Source organism: Pseudopipra pipra, chromosome 14, assembly GCF_036250125.1.
Source record: "Pseudopipra pipra isolate bDixPip1 chromosome 14, bDixPip1.hap1, whole genome shotgun sequence".
In the NCBI taxonomy this organism is placed as follows: Eukaryota; Metazoa; Chordata; class Aves; order Passeriformes; family Pipridae; genus Pseudopipra; species Pseudopipra pipra.
The window spans coordinates 9,689,832-9,717,726 of NC_087562.1; the positions used below are offsets into that span (position 1 = coordinate 9,689,832).

At 39.4% G+C, this 27,895-nt stretch overlaps 1 protein-coding gene across 1 annotated transcript; it reads right to left on the reverse strand.

Moving 5' to 3' along the window:
- Positions 1-277: 277 nt before the first annotated feature.
- NETO2 (neuropilin and tolloid like 2) lies at positions 278-27,895 on the reverse strand. The gene is made up of 9 exons (XM_064671132.1): positions 27,565-27,895; positions 15,602-15,658; positions 14,716-14,856; positions 12,599-12,847; positions 10,667-10,711; positions 10,450-10,577; positions 6,650-6,878; positions 3,853-3,966; positions 278-1,276 (listed from the first exon to the last, which is right to left on the reverse strand). The coding sequence occupies exons 1-9, from the start codon at positions 27,596-27,598 to the stop codon at positions 696-698; spliced, it is 1,578 nt and encodes a 525-aa protein (XP_064527202.1). The 5' UTR covers positions 27,599-27,895; the 3' UTR covers positions 278-695.

Here is a 27,895-nt window from a genome sequence, read left to right on the forward strand (position 1 = left end):
AGTCTGCATCTAGAATAACACGACTACTCACTTGTGTTTTAACCAAAAGCTGCAAAGATTATGTATTTCCAAATGTACTAAAATATAACTTAGTATTTTTAAAAGGCAGTAACCCTTTTCACTTATTTCTCACAATGGATAGGGTGAGGAACTGGTAATTAAAGGCAACAGAAACGGTAGGCAAGTGAAACAGATGGCTGTAACATAATTCTTGAGTCTTAACTGGCACTTAACACTAACTCTACTCCAATTTGACAAATACAATAAGACACCTATGTTGACATACACGGGGTGCACTTAACGACTTTTATTTATGCAAGTGAGGTATTAAAATTGTCTTCAAAAGCAGACGTCTAAAGAAGAGAAAAATGGTAGCCAGAAGAAAATAGTAGCCATTGTTTTCAGTGTTCAGTGATTAGTAGTTGTAGGGTTTTTTCTTCCAATATCCTTTCTTATAATTTCCATGCAAAGTCTCTGTCTTACTCTTCCACTAGATAGGTAGCTTGGGAAGATGGGAGGAAACTCCTCATTTTTCAGCAAGAATTAGTTATGAAGACTGGGGGGTTTTTTAAATGAAGTATAATAAGCTAAAAGTGTGTGCATCTCACACGCTGCATATGGTACACTTTCAATATATACACTGTCAATGTACACAAGCATCTTGTATATACACTGATACCACCTTCATCAGGAAGTCAAAAGTCAATAGATAATGAACCTTGTGCCGTATCCTCCCTTCCTCTCACATAAATTTCACATGGAATCTCCTCCATCACCCTGTCTTCTATACCCTGCTCAGGGCACTCATGAGCTTGTTTGAACGTGTAAGTACTTTTCTTGAAGGTGCTGTTAAATGTTTTCATGGGCTGGGGCTGCGCAAAGTCGTTGCGGAAGGGCAGTTCCATGGAGCTGAGGTTGGTCCTGCTCTGTTTTAGGTTCGAGGCCTGGGAGCCACAGTGGTGGTCGTGGATGCATCTGGAAGCTGCTGAAGGGCGTCGCATTTTCTGATAGTTCTCGAGTTCTTCTGACAAATCTGCCAAATCTGCAGAAATTTCTTTGTCCCTTAGTGAAAAGAGTTCATAATGTGGAGGATCAAATACTTCCTGGAAACCGGTTTTATTGAAGGCAGTCTTGCAAGCCATGACCTTTTTGCGAGGTTGCTTTACTTGCACTAGAATTGAAATGATGAGAAGAACTAAAACTATCCCTGATGTGATGCCAATGATTGTCCCATGAGTTTTGGTGATCTGTTCAAACAACCCAGTTCTTTTCTTTTCTGCAAAGAAAAAACGAGGATCACGATAAGACTTACTATTTTCCACACTTCTGATAATGTATTTCAACAAAGCAAATTATGGTGATTGCCATGCAAGTGCCATATTAATAAAATGATTTAATGGCACTGGAGACCAGTATGTCAGTGGGATTTGTCTAATTCCCTGTCATTAGTGGCTACCATATGATAATTCAGTGGCAGGTGGAACTCTGTGACCAGTGCATGCTGACTCAGCTGGGGGGTGATTTCCCTCCTGAACCTTAACTGATCAGTTCATATTCAAAAATCTGTGAATTAAATAGGCTTAAGTTAACCTTAAATAGGTTAAATCCAGCTGCAGATGATGCTTCTCTTGCCATGGTTTGTTCCCGTAGGCAACATTCCCATTGATGTCCGTGGAAGAAAACTTAGATTTAAAATCAGCTAGTTCTTCTTTAAAAGTGAAATATTATCACAGTGATATCAGATATATGAATGACTGTGCTGTTTGCTTTCACATCTCCTGGATATGTAATGGTTGTGTCTATTTGTGTGAGGCTGTTATACCTAATTCAACACAGGGAGCTTTAGCATAGATATATTCGTTTTAGGAGTCCAGTAATCAAGTCAGTTGAGGGAAAAAAAAAGGAGAGGGGAATCAACCAACCCAAATCATATGGGAATTTTGGCTAGTACTTCATATGAAAACACACAAGATGGCAGCATCAGAACAAGGCAGTTTTCCATATTTAAAATTCTTATTTGAAGACTCAAATTTTCCAGTTGGATTTTTTTTTTTTTTGTAAATGTTCTTGTCCTAGGGGACTGAAAGATTTCTACACTGAGACTCTGCAACATCTGCTAGTGGGGGAGAAAAGCACTTAGGACTATGTAGAAGAAAATGCAGTAGCCTAAATATTGCATAATATTTTCAGATATCTGGCTCCTGGCATCTGAAAATGTGTGTACCACACACAGTGCATGGAGAGAGTTTGACACCATCATGTGTTATTTGAAACTATCCATGTACTAAACAGACTCCCAAGGAATTGGAATAGGAAGTTATATTTCTGCTTCAGAGCTTGGACTGTTGGAGGTATGGATTCCTGTACTGTGGAAGTTCTCTTATCTGCATCTAGGTTTCTCAATTCTTGGAAGATATTTTAATCAAAAAGTTGTTATGCAAAAGGTGATGTCTTCTCTGGTCTCTTAAAATAAATTGCACACAACTGACTTTTCTAACAATTTTTGTGTTACAGGGCTTAGGCATAAGTAGGTCACAATATGCTCAGATTTATGTAGCAATTGATATGGATGAAATGAGAACTCTGGGTGCCTGCAGGAACTGAGCACACTTGTGAGCAGCTTTCTTTTTAAGGCTAAATATTGCTTATTTGGTTGCATCAGTCTCCCATAGCTGGCAATATGGATCTAGTCTTCAGCTGCCTCTAAATTATCTGCTGTGCAAGTATTACAGCAGAATTTAGCTTGCATTCAATATAAAACACGATAGGTTGTTCAGCACCAGATATAGCAATTTACAAATACTGGGAAAGACACTTTCTTCACATTACAATATGTTTTTCATGGAATTAATTTTTTTAATGCTGCAGTACGTGAGTGAAGTGTGGATTCTAGGTGAGATTCTAGAAAGCATTTGGTAAAGATGGGAAAGAGATCTAGAAATTGCACTTAATATTCAACATTCCCTCTTATCAAAGCTAAGGATGGTTTAGAGGAAGCTTCCTTGTACATTGAGAACTTGGAAGCTATGGATCAGTTTTGTTAGCTGGAAAGCTTCCATAATATACCCAACATTAGAGTATTTATTAGCGGTGTGAATTCTTTTTGTTTACCCAAAAGGCAATTAAAAAGTAGGGGTGCTTTAACAGAATAACAATTTCCTCAAATCATGAGAATTTTTCCTACAAAACCTGATACTGAAGCAAGCCTTTACTGCAGTTGTGATGGTTTAAATAATACTTCTTGCCCCTGTGTTCTAGAGGTAGAGATTTACACATGTCTGTTTTCCATAAGTGATTACTTCATGCTTCCTAACAATTCCTCCTTCCTCCCATCCTTTCTCACACCATATGCAACAGTTGAATTTACTCTGAAATAGCCTGAGATTTATAACTCAAAACAAATGTTTTAAAATTGTATTTGTCTTCCAGGATTGTTGCTTCTATTTCAGCCCTGAGAAAGGCTTCTTATGCTTGAAAGCTTGTTTGTGTTTTTCCAGCTCTCTGTTTTTTTTCTCTAAAAGGCACTACCTGTCCCTACAATCCTTTAGATAAAGTTTAAAAATGGACAGGATGCAGCCTGGAAAATACAAAATTCTCTTTCTTATCAAGCTGATATCCTTTTAAAATAGAGAGTATATGCTGGAGAGGAAGAAATGTAGTTATGGAGCAGTAAGATCAATATTCAGGATGCTTACATGTCTCCTGAGTTTAAATATAAAATTTGGAACACTTTCCTGAGATTAGCAGAATAGTGTCTTCAGCATATTTCCAGAAAAAAGACATTTCATGACTTTCTTGAAAGGCAGACTGACCAGCCTAGCTCATAAAGGCTCTGTGTTGCACTATACCCACCTCTGCAGTGATTCTCGTCCCAAGGGTATGCACAGTTCTGGATGCCATTGCAGACTAAAGAATTATTGATGCACATGTTGCTATGGCAGAAGTAAGTGTTGCCTGAGCAGGGAGCTGCAGGAAAGAGGAGAAAGAAAACATTCAGAATTTTCAGTAATTGATGCATAGCAATAAAACTAGTAAGTTTGTGTTTGTTTTTTTAACATGCTAGCACATTCTTTATCTTTGTTTCAAACACCATTGCTTTTCTTACACATCACTAATTGTCAGATGATTTTCTCTCTCTCCATGTGGTTGCTTTCAGGTGTGTTGTCTATGGTACAAAAAAAAAAATTCTTGCTCCAAGTGGGTAGGTACCAGATAGAGACAGTCACAAAATACAGATAATGGAAGAAGGCTTTGATTCGTGCCTTTAAAAACTTAATACTTAAAAATCTCATGCTTGCCATCAATTATATATTTATTCTTCTGTGCATCTGCTGTGTGGATGTTGTGAGGCAGCCCCTGAACATCTGCATTTTAGAGCCCATTAATATCTTAAGGCAAATCAGATTTCAGCTTGTGGAGGACTGTTTCAGTAATTGCAAGAGATTTCAATAACTGGAGGCATCTAAGTCATTCCTGTTTCTGAATCAAAAGCTCTTGGATCCTCCTATTAGAGCTAATGCAGGGATTGAGAGAGTACAGTTTAGCTTTTTATCTATCTATATATAGTTAGAAATTTGAAGAAAGAAATTAACTAGAAAGCTGCCCTGGAGATTTTATGTTTTTATGAATATTTGTTATAGCTCCTCGACTTTAGGAAAAAAGATACTAAAAATAGTAATAATTCTTTTCAGGATGCTGTATAATATACATAGAGAATTATTTATGAATTCAGGACACTGGACAAGAAATTGGTTTTCCCTTTCTCTGTTTCAGTAACGTGGTATTTTCATCATTTAAATGTTCATTATTAGTGGATTCAGTTATATATTAAACAGCAAATGGGACGATGCAGTCAACATTTCTAGCCATTATACCTATATCATGGGAGAAAGGCTAATAATTAAAATGGCAGTGTTCATGATGCAGATTATAAAATAAAAGGCTCTTGGCCTTATTACCACATGTGGGGAGAAAAGACTTAGGTATTTTTTCCTTCTGATTTTGGAAAGAAAAATCGTGCAAGCTTTGCTTTATAAAGGATAACCAGGATCGGAATTTAAACACAGTAGTTTAAAATGGGTGTGTATGTAATAGGCTGAAATATTTCTGACTGTGAGACAAAGGAGGATCTATGAAATTCATGTCCAAAGTGGTGGTTGTGTATGTATGTATATATAGGTGGATCTATGTGTATCTGCTGGTGTTTCAATATGGACCTGTATAGAGTTGTAGTTCTTTTGGAGGCCCAGAGGAATAAACAGGAATGTAAGACACATTCCCTTTCTTATTTCCCTGAACAGGTGGGTCTGTATTTTCAGTTGATCCTTTCTGCTGCTGCTTCTCCATCCACTAGCACAGCCTCTATTGTACATTTTTGTGTAGTCTCTCACTTTTTGTGGGGATGGGGAAGTCCACAGTTTGTAAAGATGAGACAAATGGACTTAATTTTCCTTTTGTTTGTTATTTGAGGAGTATGAGGACTAAAAGTCACAATGATTGATCAGTTCCAGTCCAGGACTTCAAGGACATAGCTGGACTCTTCTCATACCAGCTGCCTATGACTGGTGCAATGATCCCAGTGTCCTTTGTAACCAGCATTATTCATGTATTGAATCAAGCCAGAAATCAAATACATTGATTTTTAACATTGCTCTCAGTTGAATTAATTAGTCAAATCTGCAAGTAGCAGTAGGTGTGTGTCAGGTGACTGTCATGCACAATTAGTTCATTTATGTAAATCTTTTCAAAAATATTGATCGCTTTCATGGTTGGCTTCATATAATTACAAATCATTAGCAAAGTAGAAGAGAAAGATAGCTTAACAATCTGAAAATGTGTGAATTCACCTTTTTCAGTTTGAAAAATTGTTTATGACTAAATTATTTAAAAGTACATGATACATTTTTCAGCCACATACTTTTCAATTACCTGGCAAGAAAGGCAGTATCCAAGTAAAAAAGAATAACCACATACCTTTACGGATTTTCTTCTGCTAAAGACTTTGGGTTGCTTTAAAATTGTAAGTTTGGAAAGTTATCTAGCTTTAGGAGTACTTAGTGTTTCAACCTCTTGCATCAAAAGAAAACAAAAAAGCAAATGCCCCCCCCCCCCCCCAAAAAATATCCCAAACTCAACAACAAAAAAACCTCTTAGAGCCACAAGCAGCTGAGGAAAAGGGAGAGGCTCAGGTGGAGTGGGGTAGTTCCAGATCCGAAACTGAAAGTAGAGCTGCAGATAGGAAGGAGATCAAGCACGTTTTCTAGCCTTCTGACCATCCAGTGTGGGCTTGAGAAGTGCCTGTTGTGGTGTCTGGCAGGGAACTGGAAGGTGGGGGCTAGTGGGAGAGCTCACTCTGGTCCCTGTGTTGTCTTTTTGAAGTAAGTCTGTTTGTGGGAAGGACATAGCCTAGGGCAGTATTATTGCTGAATTCAAATGGAAAATAAGCCTTTCAAGAATGAAGGAAAGCTCTTCTTCAGGAACCACCTTACAGCTGTAATAAAGCAATTATCTAATTTATCAGCTAGTATGTGAAAGAAACAGAAACAACCTTTTTCATGTATTCCTGCTGAGTAATATACAGCTGATGCTTTCCCTAAATCACTTGAAGTGTCCTGATAGCAGGAGAACAGGCACTTTAAAATCTACTTACGGTCCACAAATGAAGTGAACAGCATCCTGAACCTGCTCAGTCTGCTGCCTTCGTCTGCCCACATCCTCACCACCCCTGTCCCTGTCTGCAGCATCACATCGTTGGCCACGGTGCTGCAGAACTTGGCCTTCAGGTTTTCAATGGAGCTGCTCCCGTCATACACAGCCACAAAGTTTCTCTTGCACTCATTTGAATGCTCCATCTGATAGTCGAGGAACCGCATGTAGATCTGTTAGAGAAGAGAAATTAATGTCTCCAGGGAAAGTAACACAGACAAGACAGTTTTCTTTCTTAGCAAATATTGAATAAGATGCACTGTTCCCTTACAAATATGGGTAACTCCCAATTCACAACACTTTTAAACTTACATTTTCTCATTAAATGTCCACGTGGAGTATTACCTGAAATTTTGTCTTGGGTGTCTGTTTCACTTCTTCCCACTCCCCAAAACAGTCCTTATTTAACAATTTACTTTGATATATTTCTGGTCCCTTTGGAAAAAAAAGTACAGAGCAGCACACTTGCTGAAGAAACCCCCAAGCAGCTCTGCTAAATGGGAAGTCTATTACTCTAGAAGAGATACAAGGAATGCATAAATGTGCTGAAATAATTTTAATGGTATTTTGACTGTTCTCTTTTTAATTCATAAAAATAATGTTAAAATATAAGGGAAGGAGTCTAGTCAGAAAAGCTCTGAAGTAAAATAAGGAAATTAAAATTTATTGCTTCAGAATGAAAGCTAATTACTGAACCATAGCAGTGTTATGGAAGACACAAACCATGAAGTCAGGAGTAATTTGAATAAAAATGGAACTGAGAGAGAAAAGTAAGCTGGCTATGTAGGAAGAGGTAATAAATTTAAGCTAATCTTAATTCTTCAAAAAGCAGAAATCTAATCCAAGAAAAGGCAGCATATGTGTTTAAACATGTGCAGCAAGGAAATCAGAAGATTGAGATGGTACTTAAAAAGTAAGGAAATAATTTATTTTGCTGGAGCAGGAATCTCGTGCAAGGTAGTAATTTAGTTAGAATGACATGAACACATCATAAGGGCTTTTTAATCTCTTAAATGGTTGTACTGGAATTCTCAGAATTCTAGTGAAGGTTTATGAGATATGAAACTAGGTCATCTATGCATGCTGCAAAGGCCATTTTCAACTTTAGAAATTTGTCAGATAGCCCTTGTTTTGAGAGAAGAAGTCTGTCCAGGTGGAGGCTGAGGTCTCCTGCTCTGTGAGAGAAGAGCTGCTCCTCCTGTATCCATGAGCTCTTCCCTGTGTGCTCAGCTCAGCCTGGCTCCAGCCTGTGTGTGTTTTGAGGACCGTCTCTGATCACCTCTCTGGCCCGTGCTATGGATGCTAAAGGAGTTTTTTTGCACAGTGTGGGTTTTTATGTATCTCTGCCCAATGAGAAGAATCTCCAAGTCCTGTTTAGGTTGTGAATGAGGAAGTCAGAGTGGATGAATCCCACACCTGCATCTGCTCTATTTACCTGCCCTTTTGCCATATCTTGCTTTTAACCCCAGTGAGTGCCAAAGCCTTTCAAAACTGAATTATAAAGAATTCACTAAAATAAAATTAACCACCTTAGTGTGTGGGGAAAAAAGACACACACCACATCCCCCCATACACCTAACAGGCTTTCCTGAAAACATGGTAAAAGAGCACAGGGAAAAGACAGGTGACATTTGTACCCCCTGGCTTTTCCTTCCCAGTGCTTCCAGAGGCAGGTTGCCAGCACTGCCTTCCCTTGCACCTTCTGTCCAAAGGTGCAGCCTGTGCCATATCATCTCATTCTTCACCTCACTGTTTTGTGATTTTCAGTATACCCTTTTTTTTCTGTTTTCTTTTTTTCCCCCCCTGCTGTTTCTGTTAGATTTACTGCTGGAAATTCTCAGCTACATTGAGAGCCTGTCTTCCATTGATGTCTTATCTCACAAACGTGGGTGTGAGCTGTAAGTGCTAGTATTTGGACTGAGAGATGGTATTTTCTCTTAATGATTGACTTTATATATCTGCTACAAAATTACAATGAAAACTAAAAATAATTTAGCACATGTGTAGTAGAGCTATTATTTGTATGAAAAAAAGGAATAATTCCATTAAAAGCCCTCACCTCTTCCCAAGATCATCTGGGTTAGCATTAGGCAAATATAAAAGGTCCTTACTCTTAGATTATATTGATTATCCTTGTAATTTTCTGAAATCTAGAGGCAATTTATTACATATATGACAGATGCTTCTCTGTTATGCAGATTTTAAAGGTACTTTAATTGCTGTAGTTGTGTCAGTTTTAAAAGTTTATTTCTATTACAAAATCAGATTGAGGAAATTAAAAATGTCTATGGTTATTTTTCTCAAGAGAGAACCATATCAGATCTAATGGATTTTATCACCATAATTATACCAGAATTGACTTGAGAAACCACTGTCAGAATACTAAGAATTATTTTTCTGTAATGTTTTAAATCAATAATTTAGGATGATGATCTAATCTCAGGACTCACCGAACTATAACTCTGCCTTCTTGCAGCATTCAATAATTTATTAAAATGCTTAAGCATAAGACCTGGTGCACTCAAGTGGCAATGTAGAGAGAAAATGGTTTTATTATTGTTTCTGGTAGAACTGCTATTACTTAGACTAGGATAGGGCTCTTGGGAGTTGAGTCATTTCCTCAAAGGCTCAAATATATTAATGGACTTTTACTTTCTTGTCTTGTCCTCTTGTTATCATCTTTTAGGTTGCTGTTTTAGAATGCACTTGGAAGTTGGTTAATAGGGCTGGTTAGTTAACTATAAGGAGTGTGTAAGAAGGCAGAGAGGTTTGTCATCTTGGCAGCTACTGCTTAGAAATATTTTTTAACTTTTATGTACATGCAAGCAGAAGCAAAATTAAAGATATATATGCTATTAAAAATAAAATATGTACTCTTCCGTGCAACTCATAATTAACAAATACATGATTCTGAAACATGTAGCTGTTGGTTTTTTTTAAACAGGCTGTAGCTATTGTATTTTGGAATTGTGAATAGGATTTTATCCTTCTCTCTGCCTAACAACAAATCTCGAGTTTTTTAATGAGCATAAGACAGTGATGTTTTTGTAAGCAGTCTCTAGTTCTGCAGCACAATCATAAATAGCAGGTACCTGAGTAACTAATGCTGATTTCTGGCTCCAGGAGCTGATAATGCCCCTTTAGGGCTTGGGCAGAAAGGGTCCAGCAAATTTTATTGAGGCACTTTAAGAGATTGTGATCCTCTAGCTAAGTCAGAAGAGCGATAATTTCTCAGCTGTTTCCAGGTGAAAGCTGAGCCTTTCCTTTTAGCTCAGACTGCTGATGAAAGTGGGTTTTAAGGTGCTGGATTGTGAATGAGATGGGAGAAGCAGGCACGTGTTATGTTGACTTTGAACAGAACCAAATTATCCAACAGAACCACTGGAAGTAAAATGCTAAACCATGGCAGTGAGATTTACTGGAAATTATCAAAGGTGTTAGCCAGCATTTTTGCCTGCAGTCTTCCAATAAAACCAGAGTGCAAGTCAAATGCCCTTGAAAATTGTTGCTTAAACAGTTTTCACAGTTATTTGGTATTTGAAGTTTCAAATAATAGGAAGACAGCTCTGTGGACTTGTGTAAGTTTAATTTCAGAAACAATTATCTATCTGGATTTCCTAAACCACTGATACATAACTCATTTCAGTGAAAGTAAGACATTATGCAAATCACAGCTAGTGACCATTCCCTGTTATGAATATCATGGAAACACATTATATACTGAATTATGTGAATAAAACCCACCTTAGCATTTGGAGTAGCCTTAATTGTCCATATACAGTCAACTGCTTGTCCTGGCTTTGTTTTTCCTTCTTGTTCTACTTGACTGGAACGTACTATTCCATCAGCTCCTGAGAGCTCAAATTGGCAGTCTAGGGAGAAGATATACCTTGCTGTCAAATGCAGTATGATATTAATTTAAAATTTCATGTATAAAGAAATTGTTACTGTAATACTAGACCTGGGATGGGATTTAAAATGCCTCCTAGGTAAGTGAAGTCAGGATCTGCAATAGAAAGAAGTTATGAATCACAAGGACTATCAGTGCTCGAGAATCACTTCAAGGTTTAGTATTATCTGCACATTATGTCCATTTTTTAGTATGTCACAATAAAAATTACCAGAAAGTTTACTGAATCAATTGGAGGGGAAAGAGGCAAAGTTTTTTTAGATGAGAACATTATTCCACAATGATTGACCTTATCAGAATAAGGCAATTCTATCCTGGCAGCTCACATTTCTAGCATAACACTAAAAATGACTATTCAGTATTTTGTTCCTACATTATGTTCTGAATTTAACTATTCCAGTTTTCACTGAAATTGCTGGAGCTCCACAAGAGTACACAGAAAGATTATCTAGATTTATTTTATCAGACTGCTGTCTGTCTAGTTTTGAAAAATTTAAACCGAGTTTAGCAGAATATATCAACACTTTGAAATTGGTAACTGCTGTTAATAAAGAATGTGAAGAAGGACAGTTCAATCCTGAAGATACTTTTTCCCTGGGTACCTTTATCTCTTCTACTAGGCCAGGTAGTGCAGTTCGAGACCTCATTTCTGAAGGCAGAATTTCACCTTGATTCCTCCTCCATCTCCTTTCTCCTCACGTGACGTGTAGGTAGTGTACACATCTGTAGTAAACCTGTAGTAGTACACTGTCTGCACAATACTAGTAAAATAAGAATATACTTTTTCATAATGGTTAACTGATGGTACTTGATCTACTGAGACTAGAACTTGCCTAAAAGTGAGTCTGTAATGGGCTGGGATATCCAAGGTTCCACTTCAGTGATCAGGTTAGTGTTTCCTCACAAATCAGCACAGACACGTTTAAATGTATATTTGAAGTTCCAGCCTGGAACTATGCTAATTTAGTGATGTTTATGAAATGCCTTTGGAAATGGACTTAGCAAAATGCCTAAGTACTGTCCCTATGGAAACATTTTAGCATGTTATTCCCAGTGGACTGGCCACCATGTTTATCTGAAGTTTTCAAGTCTAAATCCCTAAGCAGTAATATATAATCATAGATAGTGTATTCATCTGCTGTAGGGGTAAAGACCAGTTGGGTAAAGGTGACATTAAGTTACGCCTGTGCATACATTTGTAAAAGGAATAGAACTGACACTTTTATATTATCTTTTGTCCCAAAGGACAATAAAATGCTGATAACCACACATGTAGTATCCATGAAGTACAGTAGTCAAGCATTGCACAAGGACATCAGGTCAGATTTTCATGTAAGAATAATGCCCTGCCAGTTTTAAGTGGCCCCACAGAGCAGATGTACTTTTTGTTTGTCTAAAGGCACTGTCAGCACATTATCCTCTCCTTCATCCCTGTAAACTACACAGTACTGTGACCAAAGAGCAGCTCTGTTGTCTGAGCCTGTGGATTGAGGGCATGTCGTTCTACTGAGAGCTGATGCTTGGACTGTATAGAAACGTCCTCTGGCTTTTCAGAATGGACATTTAAAATGTTTTGCATCTCGCTGGAGTGCTATTGTAGATTTGCTTTGGGTGTTTTTGTCAGTGTCTCATACTCCTGGAGGACAGGCTGTTGAAAATGCAGCTGTTGGTGTGCAGAGAGGCTCCTTCCATTACTACCACTGGTGAAACTGGTACGAGGTAGAGGAACAAAGAGGGATGCTGCTGAAGACTTCAGCATGAACAAGATCAACTGTCCTCTTCACCAGCAAACTACAGACCTGTAATTTCCTTCAGTCAACTTTCCAAAGTGGTTTTAGTCAAGTATCCCAAGTGGGACTGAGAGTGTGACTATCACATTGTCACTGTGTGACACCATAAGCATTAACGATGAAATGCAGCTCTAGACTGAGAGCTCAAACACACCCACAGAGTTCATTAACTCAGGATTTTAGACATCTTTACCTGGTATAAACGAGTACTTTGCTTGAAATCCCTTGCCTTCCAGCTCCTCATCAGACGTAAACTTGATCCACATAAATCTCCCTGTTGATCTAATTAGCGCAGGACTTTTCAAACCACAGTAACGATTGATGAGAGGGGAGAAACCAAAAGGTCCATCTCGAACCTCCAGATGATCAAACCGACATTCAAATGAGGGTTCTATGTAATAAGGTTCATCAAAGGTCAACTCAATTCTTTGTCGTGGAGCAGCTAGACATAAAAAGATCGAGCAAAAGATTAAATGAAGGTCTAGATAAAAAAAATTAAGACATGAAATAATGAAGAGACAGGCCTCCAAAACAGCAAGATAAAAAAGAGAGTGGAAACTTATCAAAATATATCTGGCAGTCTGCTACAAAATCTCAGATACACCGTAATAAAAATTTTAAAAATTATTTTGTAAAAGATACTTTTGCATAGAGTTTTACAGGGTTTTTTTGCTTGCCGATCTTCGTTGTTGAAAAATTTAATGCAGCACATGTAACATATTAACATATATGCAGAGGTATTCAAACAAGGTTTAGTGTTAAGATATAAATTAAAACCAGTGTTATGTGAAAGCAAAATACACAATATAGGACAAAACAGTGAGGTATGCAGAAAAAAATGGAAAAGAGGAAGATATGAAGAACTACTCACTGGTATATTTCTTAAAGTCCAAATTTGCAGATCCATTGGCAGAAGACAACTTTTATTAGATTATTCAGAGAAGTGTAAAAGCTTCAAATATGTTATTAATATGCAAGTGGCTAAAGATGTTGGCAAGTTTGAATCAGTGGCAGCCTAATATCAGGATCTGGATCAGACCCCTAAATCCTGATGAGATGCAGCTATGACTACTTTGAGACTGGACTTTCACATCCACGGCTTTATACTGTGTGAATAACTTTAGTGTTCCTTGCTCTTGGCATCTCTTGAGCTATGTGAACTTCCAGATTCTCACTGGTATCTGGAGTGCCAGCATTAAGGAATCCCACGCTGGCTGCTTTCTCTGAATGCAAAAAGGATTTACTCACGTGCCTCTAATGCTCCGTTCAGACCTTACGCCTTCTTTAAACGTGAGTTACACACAGTTGTAGCTGGTTGTGCACACTGGCAGGGGGCTGCAGGAAGCAACAGATCTTGGCTAGAAATTCTAGAGGGCCTTGGCCTCACTCAGGTACCCACAATGTTTCTGTGTCGGGACTGTGAGGAGAAGCTTGGGAGTTGATTCTGTGCCCATGTCAACTGCCTTGTTTGACCCCTGAAGCTGGACAGGCTGTGTGTGTTCTCTGGTGCCCTCACAGTCAGGCAAGACTCAACACTTAAACTGTGCATGTGTACATGCAAAAAGGAGGGTGTCTGTCAACCACCACCATACTGTACAAATAAAAACTCAATGAAACCTATTACTTGAAATATTTCAATTAATTGATATGAATCAGATGATAAAGCTGACTAATATTTTTAGCTGACTTCAGTTGGTTTTGTGGGTGTATTCTAATAAGAGGAAAAATAATTAGAGTGTCTCAAGTTTTGCAGCCTTTATCCAAGATATTCTCATTGGAATGTGGCTTTATTCAAGTTAATGACATTTTTTGTCCTCATCACATTATTTTAATAGTGCCTTCAGCAGTGCTAACAAATCTCTGTATTTTTAGTACAGTGCTATGGCAGTCAGATGTATCTTTTTTATTAATGAAGGACAGCATAATGATTTTCTAACACAGTATGGTCTGAAAATAGTCTTCCTCTTTTGCTGTTTATTATCAGTGATATTAAGATAACGAGCTACAATTTTTATCTTAATAGTTTTGTGTCTTCATAGATTACAGTAGATCTGATGCTGCTTTTTCTGGCTGTGAGGGTATGTCTTATTCCCTACAGCTAATTTTTTAATGTTTGCATTTCTTATTAATTTGTTATTATTACTTCAGAGAGCAAATTTAGGTTCAAGTAAATTTATGCAGAATTTATTATATTACCAGTACGGCTATGCAATACTTCACAGCACTGTAAAATGACACAGTCCTAACAGTTCAAGATTATCCATTTAACAGTAAGATTACAGCATAACAAAACAGAAATACAGCATGTACCTTCTAAGATATAGATGCACTCCTGATTTGGGGGGTACATGTTTGGGTAGTTTGGTGAAGCAAAATGTCCTCCATTACTCGTCCGTACCCAGTTGTCGCACTGGGTGGGGGGAATGCGATTCACTCCAATATTTTGCCCACCTTAAGCGAAAAAAAAAAGTGATAAAACAAATTTCTTCTGCAAGCATGCAGGTTTGATATTGCAAAAGTAAAACACTGGCATGACACCCAGCCTATAAAAGAGGACAGTAATTTATTTTGGTTGAAAACCCTCTTCTAAGGTGCCTGTTAATATCTAACTATATTTGCAGACCTTTGAGATGACACCCAATGCTGATACAGGTCTTAGCAGCCTCCAGTAAATTACATCACCTTCCACTGGTATCTTGGCAGCTTCTTGATTTATGGGGGTGAAAACTCTCTCTCCTGCAGAAATTTTCCAAGGAAATTCTGTAGGTGTCAGTTCAAGGAATTCTTCTCCTCTTTTAAGTGTGGGTTAATCTCACATACGAGAAAATAAGGTTTGTGAAATCAATGCCTTCCCCACTCAGCAGTCTTCAAAAATGTTTGGGGGTGGACTATTTGAAAAGCTTGTTGTCAGATACAGAAAACATGAATTCCCATGGTGGTTTCTTTCCCACCTCTGTCATCTAAACCCATAGAACTTTAACTAGGTAAGTGAACTTTCAAGTTCTTTGTGACTGGATTGCTTTGTTCATTCAGAAGAAAATGCAGCAAATGGGGGAAAATGGAAAATACTAGAATTCATATTGGTAATCCAAGAGCTATTAATACCTGAACACAAGTACTTTCATTTATATTGCTCAATTAAAAATTACAATACTGTTACATTTTTTGACAGAAGATCATCGAACTAAAATTGTACCTTGTGTCTTCTGTGCAACGGCAATCCCTTCCACTACAAGGATTGTTACCAGCAACACTGACGAGAGAAATTGGACAGGAAAAACATCAGTAATTCATCAAAATTATAGACCATTCTCTGCAGCCCTGATTCATGCAAATCCAAGCATTACTGACCAAAACAACTGAGAACACACAAAAATATGTAATTTCAATTTTAGGAAACCAGTGCAGTCTACAGGCACTGTTGGTTCTTCTTCCAGGTTCTTTATGAAAGTGTATATGAGAATAGCAATTAATTGTCTGGGGGGACTTTAAGAGTATTTTCTAGAGTATCTACTAATTTACAAGCATTTTCTAAAATTACATGGTATCTATTTTCTATAAAACTTTTATATCCTGAAACAAGATGTTTCACTGCTATAATGCATCATATTTGTCCTAAAACTCTATTTGCCTAATGTGTGCAAAAAGACTTCTCCAGCTTCCAAGAAATTAATCTGGACCACAGGATTCCCTGCATGGTCTTATCCCTACATGGATTTCAGGAGCACTATTGAATTGTCCTTGCAGGACTGGCTGCTGTGATGCTGCCACAACACCAGGGATTTCTGCAGATGATGTGGTAGTCGAAAATGGGCAGATACAAGTTATAGTGATCTCCTTCCTTCCTTCCTTCCCCTCTCTCCCTCCTTTTCTTCCCTCCCTCCCTTCCTCTCCCTTCTTCCCTCTGGGCTTTTCCTTCCATTTATGTTTTCCCTGCACCCAAGAAGCATCACTATGAACAGCACATATTAAAGATCCCAGATTCCACTATCCATCAGCAATTTTAAAGCAGGCTTAATGTCCAGATTTTCCTAAAATGCTTTGCCATATCAAATTGTTAGGGATTACCACGAGGGGAAAGGGGAATGAAATGGAGTATATTAATATGCCACTCTTCAAATCTTTCATTTGCTTCCATCTTGAGTATCTATGCAATTCTGACACATCTCTTACAGAACTAGTTAAGCAGGCCTGGACTCTGCCCTGGACAGAAGCTGGCTGAGGGGAGATAGGATCCAAGTAATAAAATCACAAGTATCATTTAAATTCTGAACAGAGAGCAACTATTACTTTTCCAGTACAGCAACCTGAAGCTATCAGACAAAGTTAGCAGGTAGCATGTTCAAATTAAACAAAGATTTCTTTTTTCTTTTTTTTCTTTTCCTTTTTTAATGCACACACTTTGTAACTCATCCCTGAAATAAATTTTATTTCAGAAACCCCTTAAGCCATAAGTTGTTGGAAGGCTGGGTTAGTATTTGGGGCAAATATAATTTGCTCTATTTTTATACTCTTTCTGCTTTTGCATCTCTGTGAAAGAAGATAGCAGGCTAGATGGACCTTTGATTTGACCTGTTATGGCCATTCCCATGTTCTTAATCTAGCTGTCAGACAGGTCTTACCACTGCAGCAAAAGAAAAGAGATTTCAGCAGGAATTTTATTGTCACACTCAAGAAGTTAATTTTATTTTCTCAGTTTTCCCGTCTGGTTGCTCAGGTATTTTAGTAGCTCATGTTGAAAAGGCATTTTCTCCATCTGTGATTTTCCTTGTGTTGCTGTAAGACTTTGAGCCCTTCAGAGAGTTCCAGAGTGAGCATGTACTGACTGTGAACTACGATGATCTTGACCCAACTGGTCTACAGGCTCCCATAATGTTGGCATGGATATATTATCTTGGGAAAAGATAAAAGGAATCAAAGTCTGCTCCTGAAAGTGTCCATATAGCATTTGTGTTTTATTATGTATGTCTCTGCTGCCCTTTCTTCTCTCTGCCCATACTGAAATAGGCTGTATTTCATTCTGAGACTTTCCTCACCAACAACTGCTTTTCCCGTGTAAGTCAAGTTCATAACTGTGGGTGTTTTCTAAAATACCATATGGGTCTTGCAACAGGTGTTATGTTCCTAGAAGCTTTTTTGATTTTTAGGGGTGGATTACGAGATAGTAGGTGAAGACTTAAGTAGTTTTTCAATTTCAATCTTTGCAATAATTCTGCATTTTCACCAGTATTAACATACTGAAAAATATGCTTTCTCACTGTTATTATCCCAGTAGAAAGTATCTGTCACTGACCATTGCTGACTCACCCTCCTTCAGGTGAAAGCATCTAGCACCCCATTACTGGTCTTCAGGTTGGGAGTGTTCACTAGTCTTAAAAGCAAATAAACAAATATCTCATCTTTATTAATATGACCGATGTTAGTTTTCAGCTATTTTTAGTTTTTAATATTTCTCATAAAGGTGCTACTATTTCACAATTATTTGCACTTTATTTTTGCAGCTTCTCTGTTTAAACTGTGCAGAGGTCCAAGTTTAAATGCATGAACTGACAACGCATTTGTGTCCTGCATTTGTACTTGTCCCTAAAAGAGAGAATCTTGATAGTGGTTAAAAAGTTATCAGTCTGTTTTCTCTGGGTTTTTCTATACTGGTTGTGGAGCAACAATTCAAAGTTAGCTTTTAAAGTAAATGCAGTTTCCACAATCCTGTGTAAATCATGTGTCAGTATGTTCTATTGAATTCACCTTTCATGAAGATGTGCTGTGCCCACCCTTGTTTTGCAAGGACCTAACAAGCTCTGTAGAACTTGCTGTGCCACTCTTCAAAGTGTGAAATGAGCTCTGACTTTTTTTCTTAGAGCAACCAAACACAGAATTATGAGTGAAATAAATACTTTTCTGACTAACAAAATGAATGCAGTCACTTTCAAGCAACTGAAAAATTTGGGAGTTTGTTTTTTATTTAGTACAGCTCTTTACTATGGCTACCACTGTTACTGTATACTTTTTAAAAAAACAAATATCAGTGTGCATCTGTTTATTTGTGTGATTGTACTGATAGCAACAATGTAAGAATAGATGTTCAGCTACACTAACCATTGATTTCCCTTCTTGCTGATGTGGATAAAGAAACAAGCCCCCTAAAATGACTTCAGAAAATCTGGTTGGCTTTCTCTAAAGCCTGTGCCATTTCTATAAATAGTCCAGAGCTGTGTATGTGTGTGTAAGCGCAAACAGCAGTGCATATTCCTTGCAGAATATGCATGGATATGCTTGCATGGATATGCAGGCAATTGCAGAAGATAAATGGGCTGAATATTTGCCTTAATGTCTTCCTTTTGTCATGTTGTATGGATGAGTGGAAATAGTAAGTATGGGCCACCTTCTCTTTGTTCCCTGCCCTCTGCAGTCTTAATCTCTTCCACCTCTTTCTTACCCTTCCCTGGCAATGCCCATCCTTCTCATGCTCTCAACAAACCCTGAAGATATATTCAGAGCAGTCCACGGAGCAAAGGTTTCAGGGTCTTCCTTTGCCATTACTTTTATCCCGGGTGACAGTATGACAAAGGAAGGAGGTGTCTCTGACTAATAGTCTGGATGTGTGCTGTCCTTATCTCTGTGACATTGCTCCAAAAGAGGTGCAGAGGACTTACCTTCTTCCTGAGAGTACTGGGCAGGGATGCCTGAGGTAGTATTGCCTTAAACTGTGTGCATTTACATGACACAGTGTAATGTGGGATAGCAAACAGGAGTCTGGGGGCTGAAAACAAGGCCTATCAATATTCAGGATGAAAGGAAAAGAAAGAAGGGGGGGAAAATCAGTCAGATATTTTTAGACCTTTCAGACTGTTTCCATTAACCCATTTTTGTGAGCATTTTAAAAACAACAAAGCAATCATTTGGTGTCCTAAATCCATACCACTTCCTGGAAAAATAATTTTGAATCCCAAAGGCTAATTTGGACAATACAAGTCTGTAAGAAGGAAGATGTCTAGGGAAGAGACAAATCCTGTAGGATGGTGCAGTGGAGAGCCAGTGCTGAACCAGTGTCCTGGTACTGCATGCAGGGACACAGACACAACAATCAGAACAGACATGAGAGACTGAACTACTCACTAAGAGTCTTGTAGCACGTCCAGAAGGATGAAGAATGATCTTATAATTTCTGATAAACTGAAATTCAAACAGTTATAATGGACATGAACTTACAATGGGACAGAGTATTCTTCTGCTCCTTTTTTCCTCTTTTAAAGTCTCCTACATCTCTCACTGACATGACTATTCTTCAGTGCAGATGAAAGACAGGTCTAGACTTAACTCCACAGTGTATTATGGCACAGGAACCAGAACTAGTGAGTCAAAAGGCCACTTGAACATGCCTTGGCAATGTAAACAACAGCACACAGTGCAGCACTGCATGACTGCATTGATTACCAAAGGGATGGAAGGAGAGGTCTGATTGTGCTGTTTCTAATGGAGGAGTGTGGTGAGAATTTTCTAGAGGACACAGATACTGGAGGCTGATCTTATGAACTTAAGATACTTCATTGGTAAATATTATAAAGGTTAGTGCTTCTGCACCTTATACTGAGCTTCTACTTCATGATATGTACCCTGTAGAAGAGGCCATCATGTAGCCAACAGCAGCACACACATTGAGGCAGACAGATTAAAAGGGGCTTTTTTTATTCATGAATCTGGTATTTGCTACAAGCTTGTATTTCATGAATTCTGGTGCATACTTTTGTACTACCATTTAAAGCTCTCATAGTTTTTACCTGTGTGAACATGAACTAGGAATAAAGAAAAAGTAGTAAGCTTCTGTCTCTGCTTTTAAAAGAATGGATTTTTCATTTTCTTCACTTCTTTGCATGAAATATTTTAGATCACATAGCCTGCAGAGAGCTGTATAAATTTTGAAGAGTGAAGACACTAACCATACATTGTAAGTTCTTACTATTCTGTTGTTGAAGTAGGCTTATGGAATAATATAAAAGAAGCTCCTGATCTGCTGTAATAAAGCATGTAATGTTTGCAGGAGTCAAGATTTTGTTGGCATTTCTTAAAATTTTCTGAAATAAATCTAAGCTGAAAAAAAAGTCAATTTTTGTATTGAAGTATATACAGAGAGGTTCGTATATGTGTGGCTTCTATTTCTCTTTAAAAATGAGAATAACATAGTTAGTTTTATAGTAAACGGGTCCTCAACTCAATATTGAGAAATCAGTGTGTTGCTTAAAAAACAAGTGCTTTAGGCTGTAAATCTGACATATGCTTGTACTTTCTGGAAAGATGCATTTCTCAGATTTCATGGGATACAGTAGTGCTCTGAGCTCCCTGTGATATGTCTTTCCTCTCTCTTTCTGCATGCTCTAGGGATCTTCACACACACAGAAAACAGACTACATTTGCTGTGTGGCTCTGAGAGCAGTGTCTGTCTTCAGTGATGACAATGGGGGATCTATGCATGCAGGGCAAGCTGAACATCAAACTGGGGAGCAGTCAGGCACAACTGAGAAACAGAGGGAAAAATTCCACCAATTTTTCAAATAAAGACTTAATCGTTTGGAGTATTACACATTCTTAGTGCAGTGGTAGTCAGAATCCCAGGGATAAAGATGACAGACCTTGCTTTAAGCAGGATTCCTTGTATCTCTCTGCTGTACTCCCTGGATTAGGCAGCACCTTGTATACATATAGATGGTAATTGGCAACACACAGGTCATGCATGTTGGAAAACCCTGCCAGGATGCCTGCTTCTTTCTGGCAGATACAGCCTAGAGTAACAAATGCTGGTCTTAATTATATACACTGTGTTTTGCCTTATGGGAATGAATCCTTTTCTGTGTACTGTTCTCAAACCTAGCTCCTAATTTGCCCCATGTGCTAAAATTAGTGCTATTTTCAGTAACTGCTCATCACAGCATTCCAGCTTTTATATCCTTGTTTCAATTCACATGTGTCTAAACATTAACATTAGCTATTAATGTGTTGGGGACATTTGTGATATCATATCCTATCTTATTATCTGGCCCAGATTACATGTACAACATAAATTACTCATGTTTTGGTTGCTTTTAAGGACTCTGATCAAGGATGAGTTGCTGCAGAAATTCAAACTGATTGACTGCTGGGTGGTCTTGTAAAGAATTTGTGCAATTTAGACAGACAGGAAAGTGTCCAGACACTTTGGATCCTACATAATTCTGTGTGGATGGTCATCTCCTTTTCTTTTAAAAAGCTTATAAACTGCATTTCGGATTCAAGCCATTTTTAGCTCAGAAACATGAACTGTAAATTCCAAGGAATGAGATTTTTCTCTCTCTTCCTAGCACTTAGTGATGTTTGTTAATTGACAAAAGGAATAGTGGATTGCATCTGTTGCTGCTTCTTTTTTTAGGCAAACAATTCTATTGCTGAGGATGAAAACACAGGAATTTTTGAATCCAACATTTTTATAGTTCATAGTCTGAATATATTCCCTAATCTATTGTGGTCTCAACAGGACATTCGCAGATTGGTAAAATGAGTATCAAAGAGCAGTTAAGGTGGCTGCCTACAACTTATCCTATTAACAGCTCCAGTGATTTCCTCATATTGGAATATACTGCAGGATTGCCACAGAATAAAGCAGCAGAGATGAAGGTATGCATCCAGCAAGACATATTTTAGCTGGGTTTAAATCTTACCCAGAGCATGTGAGCGGAGCTGCCAACCTGTTTTTAATCCTCCTCACAAAAGCTGGATAGCAGGAGTGGGCTTCACCAGCTATTAACAGTGACTCCAGCGCCTTCTAAGATCCAAATCTTGTTAGCCATTAGCTGCCAGCAGGATATCTGAATGCACTCAGGTCTATTCTCAGTTATAACAGTTTCATCTCACTCCAGCTGTTTCCAGTAGGGATTCCTCTCTTTAAGATTGCCAGAGAAACAAATTGGGACTCTGTATCTCTGCAGAGAAACCAGGTTAACTGATTCAGGAAGTAACTGCAGTTCTCCCACATCCCTTTGATAAAAATCATCTCCAGAACAATTCATGCTTGGATGGATCTGTGACAGAGTCCCCTCTAGGTTAGCTCAAAACATTTAACATTTCTGATCCTGTCCTCCATTAGAAATGTATAAGCAGCTGTGGGCTGCTTCATTTACCAGTTGCTCCACATCCTGTTAGTTATAATCCATCCCTGGGTCTGTCTGCCAGCAAAACTTCTGCCAGAAGAATGATAGCTTTCATTTTTAAAATAGAAGCTTTCCTTTTTATATGGAAGATCTTTTTTTTTCATCTCCAAGATGTGTGCAGCAAGAGACTGATGAGAAGGCTGCATGTGCAAACCATGCTGATGAGGGGCTTAAAAAACCTTATTAAAATATATACACTGACTTCAAGTTCAGATGATTTCCCTGTAGCTGACAGAACTGATCCTGCTGTACATGACTATTCTGAACACACCTTTCCAAGAGACAACTTATTCCTAGAGCACTTGGATAGTGATACTCTGGACTTAAAAACTCATCAGACTGTACCAGACTTCTTCATCTTCTTTATTATCAATATAGTGTATTTTTCAGAGGAAATCTTCTCAGGAATGTCTATTATGAAATTAATATTAAAAGTTCTGCTGTCTGCTGTCATGTCTGGCAACAATTTATGTACACGGTATAATTAATTTTTTTTCTACCTCCTCACTCTCAGTCCCTTAAAAAGAGGCTTCTCTGTGTTCACCAATTTTACTGTATGCTAAAGAAGGAGGTTTTGGAGGTTTGTTAACATATTTGCCGTCCTTTTCTGCTGCATAGTGGGGTCAGCTTTGTGATAACAGAAAATGGAGTGAAGCACAAAGATAAGCTAAAAGAAATGTGGATTTTTTTCATTAAAAGTTACCTGCTGGTTTTTTGTGGAAAAATTTACACTCCCCAACCCCCATCTCTTGCAGTATTGGAGGTGGCAGTTGCCAGTCATATATTGAGAGGGAGCAAGCTATTTAAAGGTAGCAAGCTGTTTAGGTTGTCCTAGACTGTAAGTGCTTCATTATTTAAACTAACAAATTGGAGTATACAAGGCACAAAGGCAGCAAGCTTCCTTGCAGCGCTAGAACCCCAACTTGAATCCAAGACATCATAATTAAAATTTTATTTCAGTCCAGATGGGTTATACATCAAGTGATGGATTTGTTTTGTATGTAAACTCTGTGTACAAGAGTATGTGCAATTATCAGCTCTCTTCATTCCTGCAATGAATTACACTGTGACTTTCTGACAGGTTCATAAATGATGAATAGCTTATAATGTTTCACTTTGGGGGTAATTTTTCTGTCTAATCTCTCCCTGTGAATTAAACCTTAGGGAAGACACTGGAGATCTTAACTTTTTCATTACCTAGGGATACATAATTCAGCAGCTCCTTTAGCTTCAATCCCATGTTATTCTGTACTCCAGCTACAGCCATATACCTGATTTATACACTGAAACTTTCTATTAATATCAATGTAATTATAACCAACTTGTTCTGTACAATTTTAGCAGTCATGGTCAACTATCTCTTAGGAAAACTAGGGAGTTAATGTTTTTGAAGTCATGCTGCTGAGTGGTGCATTGTGGATATTAAGTTTGTACGTGTATTAGGAGCAACATATAATACACACCACCAAATACTCTCCTTTTTGAATCCTATTCCACAGTTAAACTTTAGTTACTTCCGCTTAACTCCTCAGCAGTGCCAGCAGTTTGGTGTTTCACTTTTCTCCCAGTGCAGCAGAAAAGGCTGCAAGTAGATACTGTTTATAACGTAAAAAATGAAATTCTGATTTGCACTTGATACTGCCCTCATTAGGGTCACTTCAGCCTCTTCAGTCAGTACTTTGCCTTTGGTTTCAACGAACAAATTGTGAAATTATTAACAGATTTTTTTTTTTCTCTGCTTTTTTTAGCTTTTTGGGGCATTATTACAACTTTCAATTTTGGAAAGAGGTGGCCATAATTTCTAGCTGTTGTGTGGAAGAAAGCATTACTTCTTAACACTACTTGTTTGTGAGAAATTAACTGTTAAAATCACGCCAAAATGCAAATGAGGAGGCTGAGCAGAATGGCAGGAGGTTAATAATAGTAGTTCACATCCTTGCAACCTGGCAAAAGTTGGAAATAATCCTGTAGCCCATTGGAAGTTTGTGAATGCTGACTTTCCAGAAGTAGCAATAATTTGTTCTAGCCCTGGCTGCTTGTTGAATTATTGGGTCAGAAACTACAGAATTCTCTTTTTAGAGAGAATATTTTCCTTTTTTTAGCTTTTTAAATTAATCCAACTGTATTAGCTGAAATAGTCCAAAACTAATGTACAGTAAGGATTTAGCTTATGGTTTTTAGGGGTTTTTAACCAGATAATAGCATAAGGAAATGAAAGAGGGAGTATATTTGAAGAATGGGAACAAGTGCTTAGCAAACACATTTTAGAGGAATACCAGATTTGAGGAAATCCAAGGTGGGTATATTTACTTCAAAAGCGTAACGGGAACACAGCTGTATCAAGAAAGCAGCTACTTTTCTCTCTTACAAAGTAGAGGGTTATAGTGGTTTATTACTGTAGAGCAGGTGAATTTTCCAGGGCTCAGGGAACAACTCTAATGTGTTTAAAATCTCAATGAGAACTGAAGACAGGAGGAAAAGGCTTTGTCTTTCAACAACCCAAATGCAGCAAAGCTCCTTGGCCTCCAGGAGGTTACAGACACCACTGAGAAAGCAGGTGGGCACTGGCTGGGCTCCACTTAGCAAAACCTGCAGCCACTGCAACCTCAGAGCTGCTGTGCTCCACCATCGCTGCCACTCAGCACTACTGCCTGGGAGATCTGGGTGAGAGCAAATAATCCATGTAAGATGATGGGATTCAGGATATGACTTTTAAAAGTTTTGCTGAATACTATGGACAGAGATAGGAAGACTGACATTGAGATGTTCATTTAAATCAGCCCTTATTATTGATAGCTGAGGAAGAACATAAGAGTAGTTTTGAACAAGCTTAATATGAGAAATTTGAGTTGCCATGAAGTATGACGGGCTCTTTTCTGCCCTGAGGTTATACAGTCACAAAATATAACCTCTGTGGATGACACAAGGGTAGATATGCATTCCATACTAAGAACAGATGACTAAACTGTTTCTAAGTATTACCGAAATGTGACTTTTCATGATGTATTGAGCTCATGGTACTTTGTACGTGGTGTAGCAGAACTCCCCCAGTTCTGCACACAAAGCTATTTGTATGCAGAAAGAAAATTAAAAATTACTGCCACTGTAGGTAGAGCTTCCACGCAAAATTTAAGATGCAACTTGTGATGTAAGGGGGGTTACTTTGTATTCTATTCCCAACAGTCTCCTTTTGGGATTAAATCTGTATGTCTGTCTACAGGAATACATTTTTTTGTTTCTGACGAGATGTAATAATCGGAATATGTGACGACTTTTAGTGAAGCAGAGATAAAAGGCAGTGCATGATGCTAAGTAATGATAGGTTGTTTCTGTAGTCATAGCAAGGGATGCATTTAGAATACTAAGAGCTTATTGACTAATGGCTTTGTGCAATTTATAGATTATGAATAACACAAAAGACTTCCTGCAGAGGGACTTTTTACCTGGACACTAGTGTGATTATGAAAAAAAAATATATATAGGACTGTTCAGGAGAAAACCTGAACAGTCAAATTTGCGGCAATCACAAGTTTCTGAAATGTGATTAAATCTGCATATCTAGAAAGTATTTAAGCAGTAGATATGTCATAGAGTGGTTTAGACTATTTAAATATGTTACTTAAAAGAGGCATTAGTAAAAAACATCAAAATGCCTTGTCTTCCCCATATAAGCCCTATGTTCCTATGTTGTCTAAACTCAGGGGATGGTTAACACCTATATAGAGAGCCAGACATTTATTGAGAGCAAGTAACTTCTGTCTCTCAGTTATTATGCTAATAAATGAAAAATATTTATTTAAACCTAAAGACATACATCCTTCGGTTCAGGAACATGGGATTTTCTGGGCCATGAAAACATTCTGGATTTGAAACAGACTTCTTTACAACTTTCATACCGTGGGAAGACATCAATGCACAATCAAAACAGTTCTCCACCCTGCAGTAATGCCTTGTTGGCTTCAATAATGCAAACGGTCGCGCCAAAATTTCCTAACAGAATAATTTAATAATAATAATCCTAATAAAAAATAGACTTGCATCACTATCAAGTCTGCTACCGCTCAAGTAGATACAGAATGCTAGAAATAACCCCTTGAGGCACAACGTTAACTGCCACAACCAGCTTTATTTTCTAACAGAAAGCCCTCGCCCATTGTCGAGCTGTATAAATAACAGCACAGACAAAAGAAATGCTCGGATGAGGAGCCTTCCTCAGTTGTTTACCTCTGAACCGAAAGAAGTTAGAAACAAGATTTAAAAGCCTCAAGAAGAAAAGCACAGGTCAATACCGGTCAGGCAGCAGCCTGTGACTCAGGTGGCGACTGATTTTGTGAAAACCTTGCTGAAAACAGATCTTGCTCCCGATAACAAGTGTGATAAGCTGATCACTGCTGGGCAGCTCGTTAGGAGAGTTCCGAAAGCAGAAAGAGTATTTTTACAGTGAACAGACCGGAACGCAGGATGCTGTTGGTGCGTCTGGGGAATATACGAGGCACTGGGGCAGGGTCGCTGCCCCTTTGACCCACGTTCCTGCAGGCTGGGGACCCCCCCCCCCCCAGAGGTACCGAGGTGTCCCCAGCGGGGCCGGAGCAGCCTGGGATGGGAGCGGGGCCCCGGCCCAACCCGCGATGGGCTCCCGGCAGCGCCCACCCCAGCGCCGAACCCCGAGCCGCCGCAGCGCTGGGGCAGAGCGGGAGCGGGACCGGGGCCGCCCCGCACCAACACGGGGCCGAGACCCGCGGCCGCCCCGCCGGGACGCGGTGCGGGCTCGGGCAGCTGCTCGGGCGGAGCAGCCCCGGCAGGAGCAGCAGCGGGGCGGCCGCCCCGGCGCAGCCCCCAAGCCCCTCGCTCCAAAGTTTCCGCCGGCGCTCGGCGGGGGCAGCGCGGGGCAGCCGAGGGGGCGGGCGGCTCCGGGGGTACCGCGGCTCCCGCTCCCAGCAGCTGCTCCCGCGGAGGGCGCCGCGCCGCCCGCGGCTCCTACCTTCGAGCACGGAGCAGAGTTTGTGCAGGGCCATTGTCTCCCGGCGGCGATCGGCGGCGATCAGCGGCGCTCCATGGCCGCGGCGGGGCCCCCCGCGAGGGCGCTGTGCCCGCGGCTCCCGCTCGGCCCCCGCCCGCCCGCGGCCATGCCCGGCGCCCCCGCGGGGCGCGCTCCGCCCGCGCCGCCCGAGCGCGGAGCCGCCGCCGCGCTCAGTCCCATCGAGAGCGGGGCGCGGGGGTCTCCGTCGGGGCGAGCCCGCCCCGGGGGGCTCCCCGCCAGGCGCTGCGAGCGCAGCCCGGCAGCTCCCAGCCCGACTGGAGCGGCTGCTGGC